General features: G+C 39.3%; 1 protein-coding gene across 4 annotated transcripts in view; it reads right to left on the bottom strand.

Moving 5' to 3' along the window:
• Window positions 1-21,663, bottom strand: part of TRIM33 (tripartite motif containing 33) — a 41,558-nt gene that overhangs the window by 7,306 nt on the left and 12,589 nt on the right. For 2 of the 4 annotated variants that reach the window (XM_087761801.1, XM_087761802.1), the window contains exons 4-17: window positions 19,838-19,970; window positions 16,650-16,766; window positions 13,859-13,973; window positions 11,816-11,962; window positions 11,175-11,292; window positions 8,850-9,094; window positions 8,444-8,608; window positions 7,397-7,597; window positions 5,225-5,357; window positions 4,206-4,269; window positions 3,728-3,887; window positions 2,278-2,624; window positions 1,663-1,786; window positions 577-651 (exon numbers count right to left, since the gene is read on the bottom strand). In XM_087761801.1, coding sequence (XP_087617927.1) covers window positions 577-651; window positions 1,663-1,786; window positions 2,278-2,624; window positions 3,728-3,887; window positions 4,206-4,269; window positions 5,225-5,357; window positions 7,397-7,597; window positions 8,444-8,608; window positions 8,850-9,094; window positions 11,175-11,292; window positions 11,816-11,962; window positions 13,859-13,973; window positions 16,650-16,766; window positions 19,838-19,970 — 2,144 coding nt within the window. Of the gene's footprint in view, window positions 1-576; window positions 652-1,656; window positions 1,787-2,155; window positions 2,625-3,727; window positions 3,888-4,205; window positions 4,270-5,224; window positions 5,358-7,396; window positions 7,598-8,443; window positions 8,609-8,849; window positions 9,095-11,174; window positions 11,293-11,815; window positions 11,963-13,858; window positions 13,974-16,649; window positions 16,767-19,837; window positions 19,971-21,663 lie in introns of those variants that run through there. The other 2 variants (XM_087761803.1, XR_015705675.1) reach the window with 2 other exon arrangements.

Below are 21,663 nucleotides of genomic sequence, written 5' to 3'. Positions count from 1 at the left end.
AGCCACATAGTTCACAGAAGCAGCTGAATTTCTTCACTTATGAATCAGCTAATCTCGTCATGCACTGTATGCATGTTCAGCAAGTGAGAACAATTTCCTCTCCTCAAACTGTTTAAGAAGTTCTTTCTAACCTTCAGCGTCTATCATAGCACAGCAATACTTTTCATTATAGTTACTTCTTTTACAGCTGAAAACAGAAGAGTCAAAGCAGTTTTTCCTCCTTTCATTTAAAAGATTGTCCAAAAAAACCTCAAAAACCTTAACCCTCTCCTAAAGTATTTTGAATTTCATGGTTACCCTGAGACTTTGTCTTCCAATTCAACAACAGGTAATTGCAGGTATTTTTAAATATCTGGGTTTGAGACTGGGAGGTAGAGCCTCTGCATGGAGAGGCTACAGAATCAGCTTGCGTCTCTCTCACAATCATGAAATACTGGATGACCGCCAGAACTTTTAGAGTGATCAAGGGGGCCATGCTTCAAGTAACAGCAGTCAGTTCCTTCCCAAACTCAACTCTAGACTTTTACAGATGTTACGCCAAAAATAAAGTCACAAACTATTTTACAGGAGACTCACCGAGGCTGGGACTGGCTCTTGAAATTCAATGCTCAGCTCATGACAATACAGGTAAAGCAGGAGACGTTCACATTTCTTAAAGAAATATACAGCTTCACATTAATATCCTTAATTTATCAGCCCAGTTCATATCTCCCTATTTTAAATAGGTTTGTACTTTAGCAGCTTAGTACTAGAAAATTTAAATGGAATCCCCACAAGCTTAATTATAAAATGCAAAGTTCTTAGGAGACCATTGCTGAGAGGGTAGAACACCACCTCACTGTTCATATAGCAGAAATACTCCCTTTTTGCTTTCTTCTTCCTAAACAAAAGCCTAGGACTAAAGTCAAACACGAAGAGGCATGCGAACACACAGTCAAATTAAAAAAAAAAAAAAAAAAAAAAGACGACAAACTACAACTGCTTTTGTCCAACCATAACTGCATGTAACAGGAAAGGACTGAGCTGCAGACTTTTATTCTTTTCCCTGCAAGACAAAGTCGAACAATTTGAAACCAAAGCCAGACTGTTTCTATGAATTCCCCATTGAAATATTTTTCTTTCCTTTGCTTGTAATTCCTTGGAGGAATTTGATTGATAATACTCTAACACTTTATGCACAGGCTGATTGACAAAGCTAAAAATAATTCTGACTGTCAAGGTCATTACACCTTCCCCAAGAATGTGCTGAAATACTTCTAGCACCTCTCACAGCATGAACTTAACACATCAAACTTGCGTAACTATTTTATGAAGGTTCTATCAATGTTAAATGTAAAGAACTTCTAATTAAGAACACTGAAGAGATTAATGCATGTTAAAGGATGCATTTAAATACAGCGTATGTCTTTACATGCAAGTTTTAGCTACTAGATGATTACAGTCCCAATGTAATGGAGCGCTCCCACATAGTCGCCAACACCTGGATATGTGGTCACAGCAAGAAAAATCCCATTACTCATTTCAGGTTTTTTTGCAAAAGCCACAACTATATTTACTTTGCTGCAGCCACAGCAAAAGCATCTTCAATAAACTGTGGGGGATAGCTAATGTGAGAAAGCACTTTTTTTCTAGGAAACAGATTCCTACAGATTTGAGACATACCCTTTGGTCCACAGGACTCAGGCCTTGTGCTGTTTTCCCTTTCTTGCTGTGTTGTGAGTTGTCACAATCATATTCTACTTCTGGTTTGCTGAGATCTCTGCAGAATGTACATATCCACTCTCCACTAAACAGAAATAAACGCAATTATTCCAGATATCCAGGGACAAAGTCGCATCAGTGATGACCATAAAGATTCTTTCATTAGCTCTTACAGATTCACAATGAACTATGGTAAAGACTTGGATAGCCAAAGATAAGGAATAACCCTTAATGCTCAAGATAATTCTGCCGGTCAAGGCCATTTTTCCTGCCCTCATATTCCTCTCCCAAGTATGTTCTAATACTTTAAACACCTTTCTCACCAGGATTTTAAAATGAACTTTACATCACACAACCATGCTTTGAGAGACCATATGTTTATCAGATAAACATTGACCAGTTACACACAAAACAATTCAGGCAGGCCATTGAGATGTCAGATTTTTTTACTGACAAGAAATCATCCAGAACCAGCTGATGTTGAGGATGAAACACCAGTTTTGTACAGTGCTGAAATCTACCACGTGAACGAGACCACAGAGCTGTTCTCAGGAACCATGACGCCGTTTCTGGTACCTTGGAAAGCTGAGGAGTGTCGGTACGTGACAAGTCAGGTGAAACACCTTTGGGCACTTCTCACAACATAACAGATCCCCTCCATTTTGGCATACAGCACACCAGTCTTCATTTGGATCATCATCTTTGTTATTGCCTTCGCCTCCAATTCTAGCTGATCGGTGCATTAGACTCCGCACGGGGGATTTTCCATTTACAAGGCTATGTCCAGACTGTTTGCAACTTTCACTTAAATCTGCTGGTTCAGTTTTTACATGATTTTCAAGACTTCCTAATGCTTCTAATTCACTTTCCAGATGCAAGTTAGTGGATAGCGGTGGTGTCAAGCTGCTCTCAGGACTGCTAAGCTGAAATAAAAGTAGCACATAAAAAAATCAGAGAGAGTCAATTTTACAAGGGCATCTTTCTTCCTACATTAGAAGTCAAAAGCCATCCACCATTTAAAGGTACTGTACTCATTTCCCAAAATGCGTGGCAAATCATTATGAAGACCTGAGTTGCATACAGTATTGAAAACTACTTTTTCACAAGTCCATCCTTTCAAGAACAGACTCATTTCTACTGACATATAACATGATAAACAAACTTTCAAGCCAAACACACTGATAAATTGTTAAAAATATACCTTCACTGTCATTAGGAAAAATCGTCAAGTCCATCACCCTGCTCCCAATATACAATCCTATTAAATCAAGCATAGCTGGGAAACACTGGAAAATATTCACTTGCATAAATATTTTATTTCTGCTCTGGCATAAAAACTTTTGACTGATTGGAAGATTTCTCGATGTAATTACGTACACATGAACATTTAGGAACTACTAACAATGGGTGACTTACAGCTTTTATTAGTTAGGGATTAAAAGCAGCGAACACTACACTGCTGAGGGTTATTTCATTTTAATAGCTAAAGATAAAGTTTACACGACAGACTATCCTGTGTCTGGCAGAGCACAGTATTAAAGGATATAATAAAGTCCTCAACGTGGACCAAACTGAGATTAAGTTCTGTTTTCTATCAGACTACTTTCAACGTGCAGCTACCTAGCATAACACATCAAACTGACAGGGACTGGGGGTGTTCTGCATCCACATCCCTAGGTCAAGTCCTGCCCAAATCAGGAAGGGAAACTTCTGCCATCATTCAATGCTTATTTGTTCAACACACGCCAGCAAGCTACTGCCCAAGTCCCATTGCCAGCTTATTGGTACCTATGTCACAAACCCCCAGTAATTAGCAGTCTCGGCAGTACTACAAAAACAGACAGCTCAACGCTCGAGCTGGCACACACTTAAAGCTCAAATGTACTGCCAGGGAGCAAAACACCTCTCAGTCTTCAGGGCTGTTAACAGAATATGAAGCTTAAGAGTAAAACTGCTTTATTATTTCCAAATTCTTAAACATGCTGCTAGGAAAACCGTAACATACTGTTGCACAAACTAACTTTACCATGCAAGCACTCCTTCTGCCATCCTCTGTTTTTTCCTGCTTTACTGTTCCTGAGAAACTGCATATCTCTTCCTCTGTCCCTGGCTCTTGCTTGACTTTCACTTGGTCAGACTTGAAGTTAATGCTAGTTTTCTCAGCAGTTCTGCCCGAGGAGCCACAGCTAGAAAGAGACCAGCATATAAATAAGACGAAAACTCATCAGAGCAAAGAAATTTAAGTGACCGTTTCCTGAACGATTTCAGAGGCAAAGCGTGTCAGAACATTTACAAGATAGCTCAAGTTTACAAGACACAGTGAATAGAGAATCATAGTGAAGGGAAGAAGAAGAAGAAGAAAGTAAAAAAGTCTTCTTTGTGTAAGCATTCTTCCATTACTGGGTCACAGTTATATTGAAGCCCTATTGACCCACTGACAACTCATTTTTTGAATTCTTCATGTCTGATTTTTCAGCCCGGCAGCGTTAACATAACATACTCACCTTCCTCTGCTACCTGTGCTGGAGGTACTGGGTGGCCTCACAGGAGTGTGGGAGTTGGATAAACCTGCAATGAAGCAGCATAGAAGTTGACTTGGTACAAATTTACATTCTGCAGTAAAATAAATGACTAGTGTTGAGTAACGCCACAAGTGCTACTAGAATATCCTCATTTAATAATTCACATAAGTCAGCTGCCCGCTCAGTCATTTGATCAGAACAAAGGTCTAGCACACCACATTAAATAAAAAAAACACAGACAACACACGGTTGTTAGAGTCCCAATAATTATTTCACCTAATCCAAACAGTGCTATAGCCCTCAGCCCATTAAGTCCTCAAATTTTATCCACTGACATCCACCAATAAAAGTCAAGAAAAGCAGACTCTGTTTTGCATGCAGGTTTTGAGAAACGTAATAAGCTCCGCTGCTGCAACCATTCATTCACAGAATCTTACAATAATCTGGCAGAAAGAAGACTAAGAGAAACACATATCAGATGGCTGAAACCAGCTCCTTACTAATAGCAATGGACATTTTCAATATTTAAATAACTCAACATTAGGTATTGGTGACTTAACTTGTTCACAGGCATAACGAAAGCTCTGTCATCAATTGGCTACGCTTAGAATGACCTCGCTCAAACGACTGCTGGGTGTATTTCTGTGACTAAGCTATTCTATAAACTTACTTCCCAAACCTCAGAATGGTCTAGCCAGTCATCATTTGGGGTAATAACTGAATTACATCCTCTGATGCACAAAAAAAGGATTGTGCTAATATAGGATGAAAATATAGTCTATACGTGTATCTCACGTGCTCGCAGTTTGTTACTATAAAGATATTTCTGAGGGAGGGTAAAATTTAAATTTCCAGAAGAATTTATTTCTGAGCAAAATAAATTTTAAACTAACAAAATATCACTTCCCTTTTGGCAGGAAATGGCAGGTAATTATTTTCAACTTAAATACCAGAAATATTCATCACTTTCTAGAATCACTAGAAATACCCATCACATTTACCTGATGAGCCTGGAGATAGAGCTGAAGGTCCTGGGGAGGGATTCATGGTACTTGTAGGTTGTGGGGGTAGGTGGCTGCCTGTAATGTATCTACTTAGAAGGTTATCTAAATTACTTGAACCAGCATCTTCAAGCTAAAAAGCAAGAACAAAAGTCTGAATCAGAGGCGCCTAATTAAAGTTTCTTAACAGTTCCACATCTTTAAACTGTATCAGTATCTTTACCAAAATTGTTCACTATCCCTCCAAGGATTCAGAACATCAGCAAACATTTTTATCAGTTTCATACAGCGATCAGTCTTTCAAAACAGAAACCCACAGTCAGAAACTTAAAGCAAGATTTTTCAAAAGCTCCTAAATATCCGAGTTCTTCCAGTATGGCCACAGGCTGCTTACTCTAGGTCACTCCGAACTTTTCAGTTCCCAGATGTTCAGCGTGTTAGTGACACAAATGGTGTTAGTCATATGAACTACCAGATTACTAATGTTGCAAGAGTTATTCCACAATTAAGATATTAAGAGAAACCATGAACTTGTTCTTCCTTAGCATGATGTGAAATCTCCCTCCCTCCCATTCACTTTTTACACAGATTTTAGTATCTATTAAAAACAAGGAAACAGGTACCCTATTACTTTAACTGCTTAAAGCTATTAACTGCAAGACAGCATAATCGCAAATAACGTATTTGAACCACATTGTATTCAAAGTGTGTTTTTATAACTGTGCAAGCAACTTTAAAGACTAATAGGTTCCTATCCAACTCTTTCATCAACTAAAATCCATAACAGCTATTACATGAACAGTATAAAAAAGAGCATCTTAACAGAATTCTGCATTTTCAGTGCACCTGGAAGTTGCATGTTTATGTTTCAGACTATCCCACTAACAACTGTTTCTAACTTGGCGTACCATGAACTTGAGACACGTACAGCTGAATCAGTCATAACCACTTCTACTTGTGTTTTGCTCTAACGACTAAACAAAGCTTCAGCACTGCAGATCGATCACACTCAGAGATGGGATCCTTTTCCCCCCGCTCTTCTTACATTAGCAAATTACCTGCAGCCTCATGAGAAAACAACGTACAACCCTTGAACATGACTCTGTAGATTAAGAGTTAAACAGTTGCTATTGGTATTACAGCAGACCATCTGCTTGGATGAAACTTAGGCTGTGTTTTAAGGAGATTGTTTCCTGTATCATGACCGCATCTCCCGTGCTTTATATGGGCATTTCAACGTAAACGTCCCGTTCTCAAGATGAAGCCGTCACCCTCCCCTTCCTGGCCTCCCAAACACTCCTGCAGAAAACATCTTACTTTTACTTTCTTTGCCTCCACTCGTACATTAAATTATGCTTCTGACCTCTCCAAATGAGCTTGACTTTATCAAAATCTACCTCAGCTTGGGTGCAGTACTATCCGCTGCCTCTCCGGGCAAAGAACACAGGGCTCGCTCTGCAGTTCCATGTCAGTGAGTACCGACAGCGTGCAGGTGAAGTGAAAACTACAGAAGCAGCAACAGTCGCACTCTGCGCAAGCACGAATTTCCAGGCAGATGCCACCACAGCTCAGGATGAATGAGGGACGCCAGCTTAAGTGTTCTGCAGCACCTTCCAGGACCCAGCGCTAATGTAAATGCTGGCCTCTTGCATACAGGGAAATGATTACAGCCACACGACTGGGGTACAGAGGAAATGAGAGAGAAAAGCAGAGCAGCGGGACACCTTTTCTCTGTACTTCCTCCATTTGGTTGTTATGTTTAGGAACACCACAGAGAAGTGCCAAGCAACTTTAACTCTGAATAAACCCCCTTTCAGGGCATTCGACATACATAGCTATTCAACTACTCTAGCAATAGCTTCCCATTTGATAGTCTTGTGGAAGAAAGGAAGTGAACACAGTACTTAGGATTAATTAATCTAAGTATCAATTTTACTATAGGACAGCCATTAAATGCTGATTAACATAAAAGGTTAACACAGGTCGAGCAGGTCAGCCCTATATAGTGAAAATAGTTGCATGCCCAAGTCAAGGCCTGAAGGTTTTAATTCTTCAACTTTAAATAACTAATTATACCTTCTTACAGTACCAGTATCCAAATAAAAAAGATACAGAAAGGAAAGCTGATCATTACTTCACCCACAGCGTAAGTGCCTGATCTTCTCCACTGACCTGGATGGGTGGGATATCCGGCAGGGAAGGTAAATTCTCTGGGTTTGTTACAGAAGGAATGAGTTCGATTGCTGTAACGGACGGACTTGTTGGACCACGGTTTGCACTTGCCATTGTTGCTGTAGTAGGACTAGTTGGATTAATAGTGGTGTTGTGCACAGAAACAACTGGAAAAGGCCCCGCGTGCCCAGGGTTAGAATGCTGTAGGGAAAGAGAAGAGACCATGACTGCATTACAGACAAATCAGGCAGCCACTGCAGGTAAAATTGCAACTCGTGCATTACGATACCCCTCAACAAAAAATTGGGGGGGAAGAACATATAAACTCATATTTCTATCAACATAACCTGAGAGCACTGAATGCAAAGCAACTGCTATTTTTATTTACTTGGAAAGAAAAAACACTTTATGTGGCTAGATATTTAAATATACAGCACATCTTCCACCAAATTATTTTCATATGTAGTTATATTTTCTTAAAGCCATTACTTCCTCCAAAGACAACTTTAGAGTCCATATGTCTGTCCACAACTTTTTTTTTTTTTTTTTTTTAAAGAAAAGAGTAACCGTTTCAACTATTCTAAAGTCATTTTTGGTTTTCCAGTCACATTAACGTTCATTGTCAAGAATTTTTGTCCTTAACGGTATGCAGAGCTCTGCATCATGCTTCAGGTTTTAATTTAAAAACACTTCAGAATTTGGTTTCATTAAAAACCCGCAACTACATCACTTTGAGCTTCACTATTCCTGACTATTCTCTAGGAAACCCAAAAGCTGAATGCCAGCGAAAAGTGAAAAAGAAAATGTTTTGTTTCCCAGAACTAAAATGCAATACAAACATAAGAATTCATTTTTATTCTTAAGGTCTGAATTTTCTTATATTCAGCAAAAATGTCACAGTACAGTACGCAACATGAAAAAGCATATAAATGTGTGTAGCTGTGAGTTCTGTGTGTTACAGATAAACACATTTACAGCTGGAGGTATCATCTATCGTAATGAAAGTTTGGCACAATGGCACAAATGAAGCGTGTACACAGGATATACTTGTCTTTGAAGGTGAGGCTGCATCATGGAGTATTGTGGTCCATTGTGGCGTGGTATTCCTGGTATACGAGCAGCATTCTGAGCCATTCTCATCTGATGTGCTTGGAAAGCCCCACAGTTCATGTTACCCCTCTGCATGGTCTGCATGCTGATCAACCTGGGAGGCTGCAAGGGTTTTTGTTTTTTAAAATTTTTGCTTTTAACATGGAAAAAAGAAGCCAATCTCTTTCCACAGTTTACTGTTTACATAACATCAAGAAAAGCCAATAGCTGTCACATTTAAAGTATGTCAAATTTCAAAAGATTTTCACATTTATAAACTGCTTTGTAAGTTTATATTTGACAGGGCAATTTTAAGTCTCAGTGTTATGGTAAAAGGCGAAGTAAGAGCATACGAGATACTTACCTGCTGCTGCAAGATTTGTGGACTGGTCTGCCTGGGAACTGACCCAGCTGGCTGCCCCATCCTCATCTGCTGCAGTTGCTGATGCTTTTGTGCATACACTTGCTGCTGCATATGCTGAAGTCGAAGCTGCGCTAGATTGATTTGTCCCGGAGCTTTGTTGATGTGGTTTGTTCCTGGAGGAGCTTGTCCAACCACTACATTAGGAGTGTAACTAGGAGTTGGTTTATTTTCAATTACAAGATTACCTAAACAAAACAAAAAAGAACTAGTAAACAGTTAAATCTCCATCATTACCCAAAGGTTGGTAAAAGCAGAATATTCAGATGTTTCTAATTCAGTTTCCTCAGGGGCAGCAACAAAGCAATTTAAGTTTGAAATTTTCTTTTTAAGTCTCCATAACCATACATGAGATAAGCAGACTCTCAGACTACAAGAAGAAGAAATTGCAAAACTAAAAACACGTCCTGCGAGGAAAGGGTGAAAGAACTGGAACTGCACAGCCTAAAAGACAAGACAGAGATGACTGTTCTCTGTGTTCACAACAAATGGACAAGATGAGAAGTAAAATAGGGAAAAAACATGTTGAGCATAAAGTTTCTACACCTAAGGAAGCAAAACCTGGGAAAAGATATTTGGGGAGAGTGTCCCATCACTGAATGACTAAGAATGGGTTACACAAGCATGACACAAAACACTGCTACGAGCAAGTCCTGCCTTGATACAACGCAATGGACCACATTGCCTCTATCTAGCTAGCTCCAGTCCTATTTTTAAAAGGAAAAGGCAAAACGTTAATTTTTTTACTTTGAACATGTACTCACTGGAATCTGCACGTCACTTTTTATTGAGGTTGACTGTTTCTGTTCTGTTTCCTATATAGCTTCCCCTGCCTGCCCTGGGTTCCCAGTCAAACAGCATTTGAAGCTCTGTTCTGGAAAGCCTTGCTTTTTCCTTCTTGACTAATCTCCAAAAGTAACAGCACTCAAAAATTGCTTGAGGAACTGCCCATGAAGGAATAGTGTCAATTTTAAACCATTACTTACACAATGAAAAGTTTGTTTACTGCGCACATAAACCTCCTTGGCTAAAGACAGGAACACCAAAACCCGGCTAGTGGACTTAGAGCAAGAAGCAAGTACACACAAAAGCATCAGGAGGAGCTGGTATTTTTATCAGATTTTCTATTAGATTTTTATCCAACAGAAAAGTTCACAAGCAGGTGCTCACAGATACCTCTGTCCCACTGTGTTCTCCCCACTCCAGCTCGCCTCCCCTCTTCTCTCATTCGAAACATGCTCTTTGAAAAGTGTAACTGATTAGGACATCATTAATACGGAAGAAAAACTGTGACACTACACTGCTGCAGGATAAGGCAATAATAAAGAGGCTAAGATATTAAACACCTTACATCCTTAAAAGAGCACGGTATTACTGCATCTGACAACAGCCAACGTGCAGTAATCGTAACCGCAAATGTCCAGTGATCCCAGCTGTCACCAAGCGCTCACGCAGAACATGAGCGCTCCAAGTTCCTATCTCACCAAGCCCCAAGCCCCCCAAGCTCCTGTCTCACCAAGACTATTACAAACTCCCATGGCAGCTGATGTTTTAGGGCAAAGAAGGAATAAACAGCTGCACTGAGAAAAACTACCTAAGATATGAAAGATTACAGCTACAGTGCCATAACCTACTGTGTGGCCATTGCAAGCGCTCACAGGAACAGCAGTGTATCTCCCGTTATGAGGCTCTGTTTTTCTTGACCTTTATAAATGTTTCAGACATCTTAGAATACAAAACTAGTTAAACATTGCTTCTTAATTAATTTACCTTTCCAGCAATCGCATGGACTGACTTGGTACTTAGCCATGAAATTTGCTCATATCAACAGTCCTCCTAATTACGCATGTTCATGCAGCTTCCAACAGATTAAGACATCCAGTATTACTCCATATGCAGCTAAATATGTAGTTCAGACAGGCACAACTGATTCTACTTACTTGCCAAAAAAGCTTATTCCAGACACTGAAGGACCTATTTAGCACTAGTGTGTTATAGTATAACCATCAGAACCACGTTAAGAGGGGGGAAAAAAGGGCCATTCCTAGAACCATTCCCATTGAAAACTAAAACTTGTGGAGAAAGCTTTGCTAATAGAAAGACCAGAGCAGATAAGGAGGGTAATCAGGACTGGATGGGTTACGTCAAGAAAGTTTTGGTCTTCTGCATTAAAAGATGTATTGCACCCCACCTCACTCGTGTTGGAGGAACACCCCCAACTCAATCTAGTTTTTCAAGTCACACAATTAACAAACACAACTTTCTCACCTAAATTGACGACGTTCTTTGCCCAGAATGTAGGGTCACAATGGAAGCGTATTGCTCCATTGGCAGCTGGGACAGGATCACAACGTGCCTTTAAAATATGACGTAACTGGAATGTTATCTAATGGAAAGCAAAAACAAGACTGTTGATGACAACGAAATAAAGAATGAGAACATTAAGAAGCGTGCATTTGCCCAGCGAGTTTAGACTGCCGGATCACCAACAAGGACTGTCAATAGCAAGTTCGGGTAGTAGCCTGGGAAGTACTCAGTTCACCAGGACAATCATCCACCATACAACTGATTTTTTACTCAACTCAGGATTACAGAGAAGTACTGCTACACAATAATACTACTTCTGCAATGACTCAAGTGAAACACTGAGGCGCCTTTACAGAGCTTGACCCCATTCCTTTGACGATAATACTGTTAAGTCCTTAATTTACGAATGAAAAGTGGTGTACAGGTTGGGAAATCTATCCCATTATTACAGAAGGGTTTTTCTGTTTTGGTTTTTAAATGAGGCATGAGAAGTCATTGTCTCTTCCTTGGATATAATCTAGTGAAGCTACACGATACTTAGAAAATTCTTTTGACTAAACATTCTCTGTACTGTACAGACAAGTTAGAGGATGCTTCCTTACCAGCCGTTTACTGTATAGCAAAGCAGTACTGCTGCCACTTGCAATAGCCCAATTAGTAAAGTTCATCACGTGCTTCACTTGTCGCGAAAGACCGGTGATGTCATTTTGTTGTTGTATTAACTTCATCTGTCTCTCCTTTGTTACATTCTACAAAGCAACAAAAACTTTATTACAATGGGGGCTTCAGATTCATGAGGAAAACGTAAACCGCTATCACAGTTCTTAGAGCAAAAGAAAAGTCACAAGCAAAGCAGCTTATACTAATGCTCATATTCAGAGTGGCTAGAACCGTCAAGTAATAATTCTCTATTATTCCACTCTACCATTCTTCCCAGAGGTATCAAAGTGCAGGGAAAATAGTGGGCTCAGAGAAGAGCCTCTGCTTTATCCCAGGAAAATATCAACTACGACAAGACCAGTTCTCATGTTGCCAGAGGCACAGCAGCACCACAAAGAACTGGGGGAGCGACCCAGACTGGGGCCCAACGAGCTGCCAGCTCCATACTGGGTGGTGCCCTGGCGTTCCTGCAACTGCCACCACGGGACTGCAGAGCAGCAACTGGAAGAGACGGCCACAGCGGTGGCCCAGCTGCTCTGAACACCAGCTCCTGTGCCAACCAGAAACTGCCCCTAAGCACCTCCTGAGTATGGCAGGCAAACTCAGCAGCCCCATCTCCGAAAAGTCTTCAGCCTTTGACAACCTGCCAGCTGTAAACCTTGTGTGAAAAGTCTGGGTTGCAGTACTGAATCGTCAGGATTCAAATTTAACAATACAGGACTGGGCAGCTGTTACAACCTCACAAAAAAGGCAAGTTTCCAATGGAATTTTTTGAGCTTGTAACAAATGCTAGGTAAACAAGAACAGCCAAAATTCAGTTACTCATGTAATTTTAAATTATTTGTTTCGCTCCTGATCAAATACTCTTTCCTTCCAGGAATACTCCATTTCATTGCCAAATAAGTGTTCCTTCACCAGAAGAAATCTATTGCAATTCACTTGATCTTAAGTTTTGCAGGCACATCATGGCAGATTGGCAATATGCTATGAACTAACTTCTTAGGATGGATTTCCTCTCTTCAGATAAAAAAAGTAATCATAAATTAAATTTTCATAGATTTGAATAAAAGAATATAGTTATTATTCAGAATGTGCTAGCTAGAAAGTATTTTTAAAGTCATTGCCTCCTTTACGATGCCAATCCGTACAACTTAAAATACCAGCATTACACCTTCGTGTACAAATACATACGACTACCACGTCTTTGAAAACCTAGGTGTACTTAAAGGGTCAGGATTTGTTAGAAGTCAGTCAACACCACTTGTAAAAATTACTACGGAAACAAATACTAACAACTGCCATTAGGACCACCGCTGTCTTAGCAGCAAAGCGGTCAACGTGACACTAGGAGTGAAAATTAATACTAGTCTGTCTGCTCCCCTGCTCCCTTCCCCTGCTGCCACCACCCCATACAAGCAAAAGGAGGAAAACTGATTTTAACAACAACCTAGCACAACCGACAGAGCAAAGAATGATGCAAAGTTGCATCAAACATTGCAGCAATTCGTTATGTGCTCAAGACAAAGTATACCTGTCTCTAGGAGTTTACACTCTGAACAAAAACTTCTAGGCAAGGTATCAGGAGAAGACAAAAAGAAGCAACTCAACCGTAACAGTGCTAATATATTTACATGAACCTTAAAAGCTGTTTGAGGAAAAGACTAGATTATACACACCTTAGAATTATGTTACAATATAGAAATATGGCAAACAGAACACGGAAAGGAGATTTTCAGACGCTCCTTTATGATGAGCCTGATTTTGAATGAATCTGAGGCATAGACAGAAAACTAAAGGAGCCACAGGCTCCAGCTAGTGAAAGGATAAACAAGAAATTTAACTCCAACACACTATTCACAGGCAATATTAGTATTGCAACACCCGCAGTCACACCAAACAAACTGTTTTCAAACATGGAACGCGAGTTCTCAGTAAAGGACTGGAAACAGCGAACAACACTATTATTTTTTTTCTCTTAACTGTACCTCAAGGTGCTGTAAGAGAGATTTTCCCTTTTTATTGATTTCATTGATGAGGGTGAATATAGCCACTTTGATTTCCTGTTCTACTCGTTTGTTAGTTTCATTTACTTCTTTTATCCTAAAAAAAGAAAAATGTATCGTCAGGCAGTCACTTTATACTATGCCGCCAAATACTAAACACCACAGGCATTTTCCCACCCTTGAAGAGTGAAGAAGCAATTTCTGTATTGAAGAAGTTCCAATAAGTGCAAAATTTATAGCTTGTTTGATTTCTAACAGAGAAATCATCATTAATCAACTTTTTCAAAGCAGCCATCTAAAATTTCAGTTTTGGAAAAAAAAAAAAAAAAACAACAACCAACAGTCTGAGATCAAGATGGTATCTCAATTAGCAACTTGTGTTTTACTTAAAATGATATGAAACAGTCCTTGTAGTTAATACACTTTATTTATATGTTTACACACACACAGACATACCCAGCCAAGACCACCTGTGTATGTACACATATATATTTATCTCCATATCATGTCGCTCTCACTATGAAGAATTTATATATGATGCCTTAAACTTATGCTATTGTATATTAACCAGAAAAGAAGTCAGCCCTGATTGCAGATGGACCCCTCTACCTCCCCCCAAACACTCTCGTAACAAAAAGGTTATTACATACCTGTAATCGATACACAAGGATATAAAGGTTTCACTAATGATTTGCCTGACATTAGTCTCCATTATTCTCTTGTGTTTTACTACTACTGCCTTTCAGGTTTTTTTACCTCACACCTCTTCATCATTTCCATCATTGTCATTCCTCCTCAGTTTTAGTGTCTTCACTATTCTCAACTTCTTCAGACTCAAGCAAACCATCTTGAGCTCTGTCCACAGAATTTGCAATAATACAGCATTTCTTAAACTCCATTGCAAATTCTGGATTTATTTGATCCTACACTGCCTTCATCTAACGACAACATAGCGTGGCAGCAGGATTCTTTACTTTGCTTGTAGGAGTCCGAGCACAACACCTTGCCATGAGGTAGTCTGAGTGTAGAGACTTAAATCGCCCTTTTTAAAGGGCTTCTTCACTCAGATCAAGCATCGGAACTTGTGATGTCATTCATCCTGAGATGATGACAAGAGCAATACTCGTTTGTCTGGTGACGATCTTCATTGCTGGTGTCAAATGCCCTTTAAGGCACCTTGGACACGTGCTTTTTCATGACAGCACAACCCGGTCTTCTACTCCAAAAAAATATTCAACCAACCCTTCATTAAGTCAGCAGGCATCCATGCTTGGCTTTGGCACCTAACAATTATTCCAGTAGGCAGCTATTCCTTCAACACTCTTTTATGCTTCATGATCACATACGATGGCAATTTTATACCATCTGCTAACACTGACAGCATTATTGTAATACACTTTTTTTGCATTCCCTGAAGTTTTTATGATAATAGATTTTGTGCCCTACCCTTCAACAAAGTAACTGAATGGCATGTCTAAGTAAACTGGTGGCTCACTTGCACTACCCATTTGGCTCAGCAGACAACCATGATCTTTATACAACCCAATCACACGCTGCAGAAATTCACTGAGGTTTCAGTGAAGCCAGAAACTCTTAGGCAAAAAACCATTACAATGTATTACCCGTATATGCACCACCCATTATTGGCCTTGAATTCCTATCAGAGAACATTTTTGTGTCACTTCTTGAGCTTTCAGTTTAATTATTTCCCATGTAACTGGGTTTCTGTCTCTTCAAGCATACGACAATTCTACAGTTTGTCCTCCTGCTTCATGATGGCGTTCTCTTTTGGGTCCCTTCAAAGAGTCCCATGCCAAATCAGCACATAAAAATTGCCATTTTCATTGCTTCCATCTTCAAACGTTTGCCTCATGTTGTATGTTCTCCTTCCCTTACAACTCACTCTCTCTTAAGTGTACGTGGTACCACTAGGAGTTAAAAATTTGCACCAGAACTTCTCCTTTTGTCTTTGGTACACTTCCTTCTACGCTTTTAGTTCCCATTTCCAGATGATTTGTCATTTTGCAAATGACTTAAAGGTTGCAGAAGGCTCACAAAACCACCAAGAATCACAGAGGAATTCCCTGACCTCCAGCACACCACACCACAAGTGGGTGAAAAGCCAGCAGCGATCATGTGCTCTCTCTGTCTCTATATTCAATATTCTATATGACGTTGAATTTAAGCTAACCCTGGAATTCTTAAGTTAAACTACCTAAGGAAAAGCTTGTCTTCCTTGCAAGTAATTACATTAAGTTTTGCTTGCCTAATTAAAAACCAAACAAACAACTAAAATTTCCTATTCAATTTCAAAACAAGTTTTTATTACACAGTTATCGGAGGCATTCATATGAAACATGAAAATATTTCAAGAGAAATCTGTTTATCTCTACAGCCAACACTTCTGTCACCTAGAGCTGAGCTTAGCAGAAGCCATAAGACGGGCTTGCCTTGCCTTTTTTCTTCCTTTTTTTTTCTCCCCCCCCTTTTTTTTTCCTCTCCCCTCCCCCAAGTGTAATAAATATGTCACATCTTTGGTTCTACTCAAAGTTGCCATAAAAGACATCATCTTTGACATTTGTTTCTTGTAACAACTTCCCACATGCACAGTATTGTAGGGAAGGAAACATTACGAAAAGTAATTAAGTCCAATACAACTAAAGATACAGAATCAACTAAAACATAAATATTATTCTAGTCCCATCTTTCCTCTTACTGTGGTTCATTAAAAAGGCAATGTAATAGTAACAGTTAATCATTTTGGGGTACTTACCTATTCTGAACCTGGGTAGCTGCAAAATTTACATAATTCTTCTTCTCAAGAAGTTTGGCCAAGAGGTTCTCAATTGCACCCTTCTGGTTCTGAAAAGCTTCTTCCAGAAACTGATACCTTTTCGACACGCAAAAGAAGACATCAATTACTAAGGAGCGATGTGCTGAAACTAACAGTTCCCAATCTAGATGTAAAACTATAAAATTTTGAAAAAAATATGACAAACCACACAGAAAAATCAAACCATATGTATGCCAATCAGCATGCAAAATGACAAAACCCTTTGTAAGTGTCCAGAAGACTGAACCTCTATGGGTCACTTATTAATTCCAACTGCCCGGGAAGACAATGCACTGCATCGGTTCACAAGACAGCAAGCTATGGAACAGCAGCCAAAGGAGATACCAGGAACTTCAGAGTTTGACAAATCGTATTGTTAATGTTAGATGAGGAAAATGCGCTAATAGCTTAAACACACATTAGATGATACAAAAAAACCCAACCCTACCTCAGAAAAAGTTTTTCATCTGAGATTATACTGCTTATATTTGACTGAACTAGTTTAATCTGAAAGAAAATATTCCTATAAAAAAAAAATTTTCTTTTTTTTTGGTACTTCCAAGTGAAGAACATATCATTCCCTTCCAAGTCCTTCAACCAAAGAGCTACTGTATCAAAGGCACCTTCCATTACTTCATCTGAAAAGAGTGCAAGTAGCCACATCGAAGGAAGATAATGAAATTACTTGCATTTTCCTAACGTCCTATGCATCACAAGAGGAATTAACAATGCAACAGAAGCAAAACGCCTATGTTGAAAATGGCAAGGGGAATTAAGTAACTCCAAGAGGTTTCATCTTTTCTGATCGACTGCTCAACTATCAAAAGATTCCCCCCAAACCAGGATTCCTATCAGTCACTTGCCACGTCTTGTCTTTGCAGTAAGTAAACTTCGTGCTTCTGAAATACAATTTGTTAACAACAGGGAAAACTTCGGTTCCCAGAATGTTTTCCCTTCTTCACTACACTAAATCTCAACGTTTGAATTGGCAGAAAACCCCTACAATTAAAGTGAAGCAGCTTGTAAGCTGCATTAGAAGTAGCCTATACTATCTCCCAACCACAACTGAAAAGAAAGTAGCGTTGTCTTTTGTCAAAATCCAGGAGAACATTACAATCTAATCTAACAGGAAAAGACTCTTTGGATATATGATCAGTAACGTCGTTTCTTGATTCAAATTACTCACAATTATGCTAACAGAGACTTAGGCAAAGAGAACACTATTCGCAGCAGAAACGACTCTGCTCCTGTTCCGTCAGTTTGTACCAGCAAGAGACACGTTTCAACCACAGGAGTTTAGATTTGCTGGTCTCAATGTCAGAACGTCGCTTTTTCTAAGAACAGTCTAAAGTTCTTGCGGACAGACAGCATCAGAAGATTTTAGCTACTCTAATGCAAAAAGTAGCATTACTAAAGCCCAAAGGCCACAAAATTTGAAATGTTTCTGCAGATTTTCTAGAACTATTTTCCTTAAGTTGAAAATCAGATTTCCACCTTAAGGAGGGGAAGGGAAAGAAAGAAAGAAAAAAAAAAAAAAATCTACACTTACCCAGTACTGCTAAAATTTTGCTGTAGCTCCTGCCACAGCCAAAAGACTTTTTTTTTTTTTTTATATTGTATTGTACTCCTAGCTTCCAAAGTGTGCAGACTGAAAACTGCCTAAACTAAAGGAATTACACACCATTGGGCTGCTAAAAGAATGTCAGCTTTCTACAGAATCACCAGCAATTCTTTCCCTTGAGATTCTGAACTGAACACTGGACCGTGTTGCTACTGAAATGGTGATTCATCCTCCTTTGGTGCAAACTATTAGGATTTCAGGTAAGAAGTAAACAGGAGATTAAAATCAATTCTTGTTTCCACTTGGCATGATTTTCCTTCAAAGATTTAGCGAGCTTCATATAAATCTCAGTTGTACTTCATGGCAGATGAAGCAGTCGCCCTAATCATCTGTCATTCCCATCTGCAGACAGAACAATTTTTAAAGAATATTCTGCGACAAAGCATGTTAATAGCAAAGTGTTCTCTTCTCTTACTGGAAGAGAACAGGTAAGCAGAACAAGAGACATCCGTTAATCGGTTAGCATCATGCGCAAAACAGATGCAAAGAAACCAACTAGGAAAAGTTAGTTAACATGTCCGAGGAGACCACGCTTTCTGGACAAGTGTGTCTTTCAGGATATTTAGGATCAAGCCTATGAAAGAATAGAGCAGGAATATTTGAGGCTGTTAATATTTTAATAGTACTAATTTCAAAAGGAGAAGTTTTGCATTAGGCTGCTGTAGCAGTCTGAGAGTAATCACTACTCTGGAAAAAAAACCCGACTAAATCCAGTATTGCAACGTACTGTCCAGCACCTTTACAGAGAAGCGTTACTTGTAGACTGACTAGGAGAAGCAGCGCTGCAGTGGCTGATAAATACATATTTATTCCCAGATTCCCTATTATAACACTGCAAAATACTTTTTCAAACATTAAAACAACTATATGACAGAGCTGCTAAAGAGCAGGAAATTTTAACATATCTTAAGAGGCTCCAACTTCTTTCCAGCAGCTAAGAGAAAAGCAAGCTCCAGAGACCAACCCCATCATTTCTTTTTACCTGGAATGAGGCAAGTTTCAACCAACTAAAACCAGTTTTTCCCTCTGTACTAGAAAAATATATTAATCTATGAGGCAAAATTTGTACCTTCCTGTACAAAATTACCCTAAATTGAAAGATTGTTGCATAAGAAAACATGCCCTTTCAAAAAGTTACCTCATCCGTGACTCACTGTACCACTTTTGCTTCTTTACAGCACCAGGTGTTCAGGGCTGCAGCAATTTCTATTCAAGTCCTGAATAAAGCGACAGCACTGGCAAACGCCAGGCAAGTTAACGTCTTAATCGCACCACATCACCTCAGACCACGTTGTTTTGAATCTGCTCTTAAGATACTTGACAAAGCTCAACCAACTGATCGCTGAAAGTTTTCAGCGCTCCACACAGGTTCTCCTTTGCAAGGGATCGTTTAAGTCCGACAAAGAGTAAATACAACAGTATTTAATGACACAACTGTGTTAAATCAATGCCATTTCATCCTCTGAGAAAGTGCACCACAGGAATTAAGAGATGGTAATATTTGTACCTGTGTTCTTTGTGTTCCAGTAACTGACAGTCTCTGCATGTCAGCCTGTCACATGTTTCACAGAAAAGTTTTAACTGCTCTTGTTTGTGGACAGGACAGAAAACAGGACGTTGACCAGACGCTCCCACGGCCTCTGTTTTTAAAAATAAACCATTTTTGCATTTTAAAATCAAATTTAGACAATCTGAAGAGCAAAACGACTAACTTCCAAGCTAATAACAACCAAGAATTTGGACAAAGACCACGACAGACCTGTTCTCACCCTGAAGTTGCTGTGAATACATTCTCATTGAAATATTTACAGTGCCAGTGTTTATAGCTGTTTCCACTTTATTGTATTCAAAGAGAAGGAGGAACTCCTCTCCTGTCACAAACACGCAAAAGACACTGGCACCTGTAAGAATGTAAAAACCGTACACAAACACCAGGATGGTGTACACGTGTTTAAAGATTAAATTGCGTGCAATTTCACCTCAGGCACACTGAAGGGCGGATCAAACCTCGCAACCTTTTATACTGTCAAATACCCATAGGTTTTCTGAATTATCACTTCAAAACCTTTATAAACCTCATTGAGTCATATGCAACTGAAGTGGTAAATGCAAAGCAAACATTGCCCATGTTAGGAGTTACTTAAACCCCAGCTAAACTGCTTAACTTTTCCACTTAAGCAAATAACAGATAACGCCAAAAAACAGTTCCAAGTTTACTAAAAAGTGCTGCATGGTCTTCTAAAGAGATTTTGAGCTTAGCACAGAGGGAAGCAGCCTTTGGAAGATAGAGCAGGTAAGGTTTAAAACATGAACTCTTCCTCCGTCTCCAACATTTCTGAAGCTTGTTATATCATGCAAGTTATTGTAAAGAAAGAGAGCTCGTGAATCTACAGCTGACACTCATTAATAGAAATTTGAAGTCTCCAGGCCACATCTTAGAGTCTAACAAGAAAGAAGGAAACAAGCTCCCCTGAGAAAATAATGAATAGTCATTCCCTGCAGTCAAGAGAGTTACTAAGGGTCGCTGGACGTCAGGTCAAAGGCAGGCTACGTTCTTGCCATACGCTAGCATACCGACTGCACCGGGGCTTCCAGCTGCATAAACACCAACCTAAATTTCTGATAGAAAGTTCACTGTATTGGAACAGCCATTTTTGGGCACCTCCCCACTCAGGTTATTGAAGGGGAAGTGGAGCTACAGCATCACCTCGACAGTCACAATAGAGCACTCCTCATGAAAAACCTCAGTAATTCTTTGTAGGGCCCTGTAATTTGGTTTCACCTTAAGGCTTTCACGTCTACTAGGATTAATACATTTAAACAGGTAATATTTCTTATTAAACAATACCTTTTAAGACATACAGAGAAACCTCTCCAAAAATGAAGTTTATTTGATAGAGCAAGTGAAATAATATCGTTGTCTAAAAGAACTAAGCTCAATAGCACACTTTTTAACTATTAATATGATTTTGACGAGAGTTGGCAGAAAGCAAAGCAGTGTTACTCCTTTAAAATGGCACAACAAAACAATCATTAAGATCTTAATTTATTTTAAATGTAGAGAGAGCGCAAAACGTCAAGATCTCTCTTCCTCAATATGATCAGTCATCATATACATCCAGATTGTGTAGAGCCTACAGGTCTTTAAATCAGAGCTTTTATCCCATTTACAAATAAAATCTTCTAAGCTAAAATCCAGTCACCTTTTACCTGTTTTGAGCATGTTTTCCACATTACCTCAGTAGGTTACAAACTGCGGCCAAGCGACAGTTTAAGAATTAACTTCTAATAAAGCTGCATGTCTAAACGAACTGTACACGCACTTTGCACATT

This window comes from Nipponia nippon, unplaced genomic scaffold, assembly GCF_047370975.1.
Source record: "Nipponia nippon isolate SJK-2023a ecotype South Korea unplaced genomic scaffold, ASM4737097v1 scaffold_25, whole genome shotgun sequence".
NCBI classification, from domain to species: domain Eukaryota; kingdom Metazoa; phylum Chordata; class Aves; order Pelecaniformes; family Threskiornithidae; genus Nipponia; species Nipponia nippon.
This window is presented reverse-complemented; position numbering and strand designations above follow the sequence as displayed.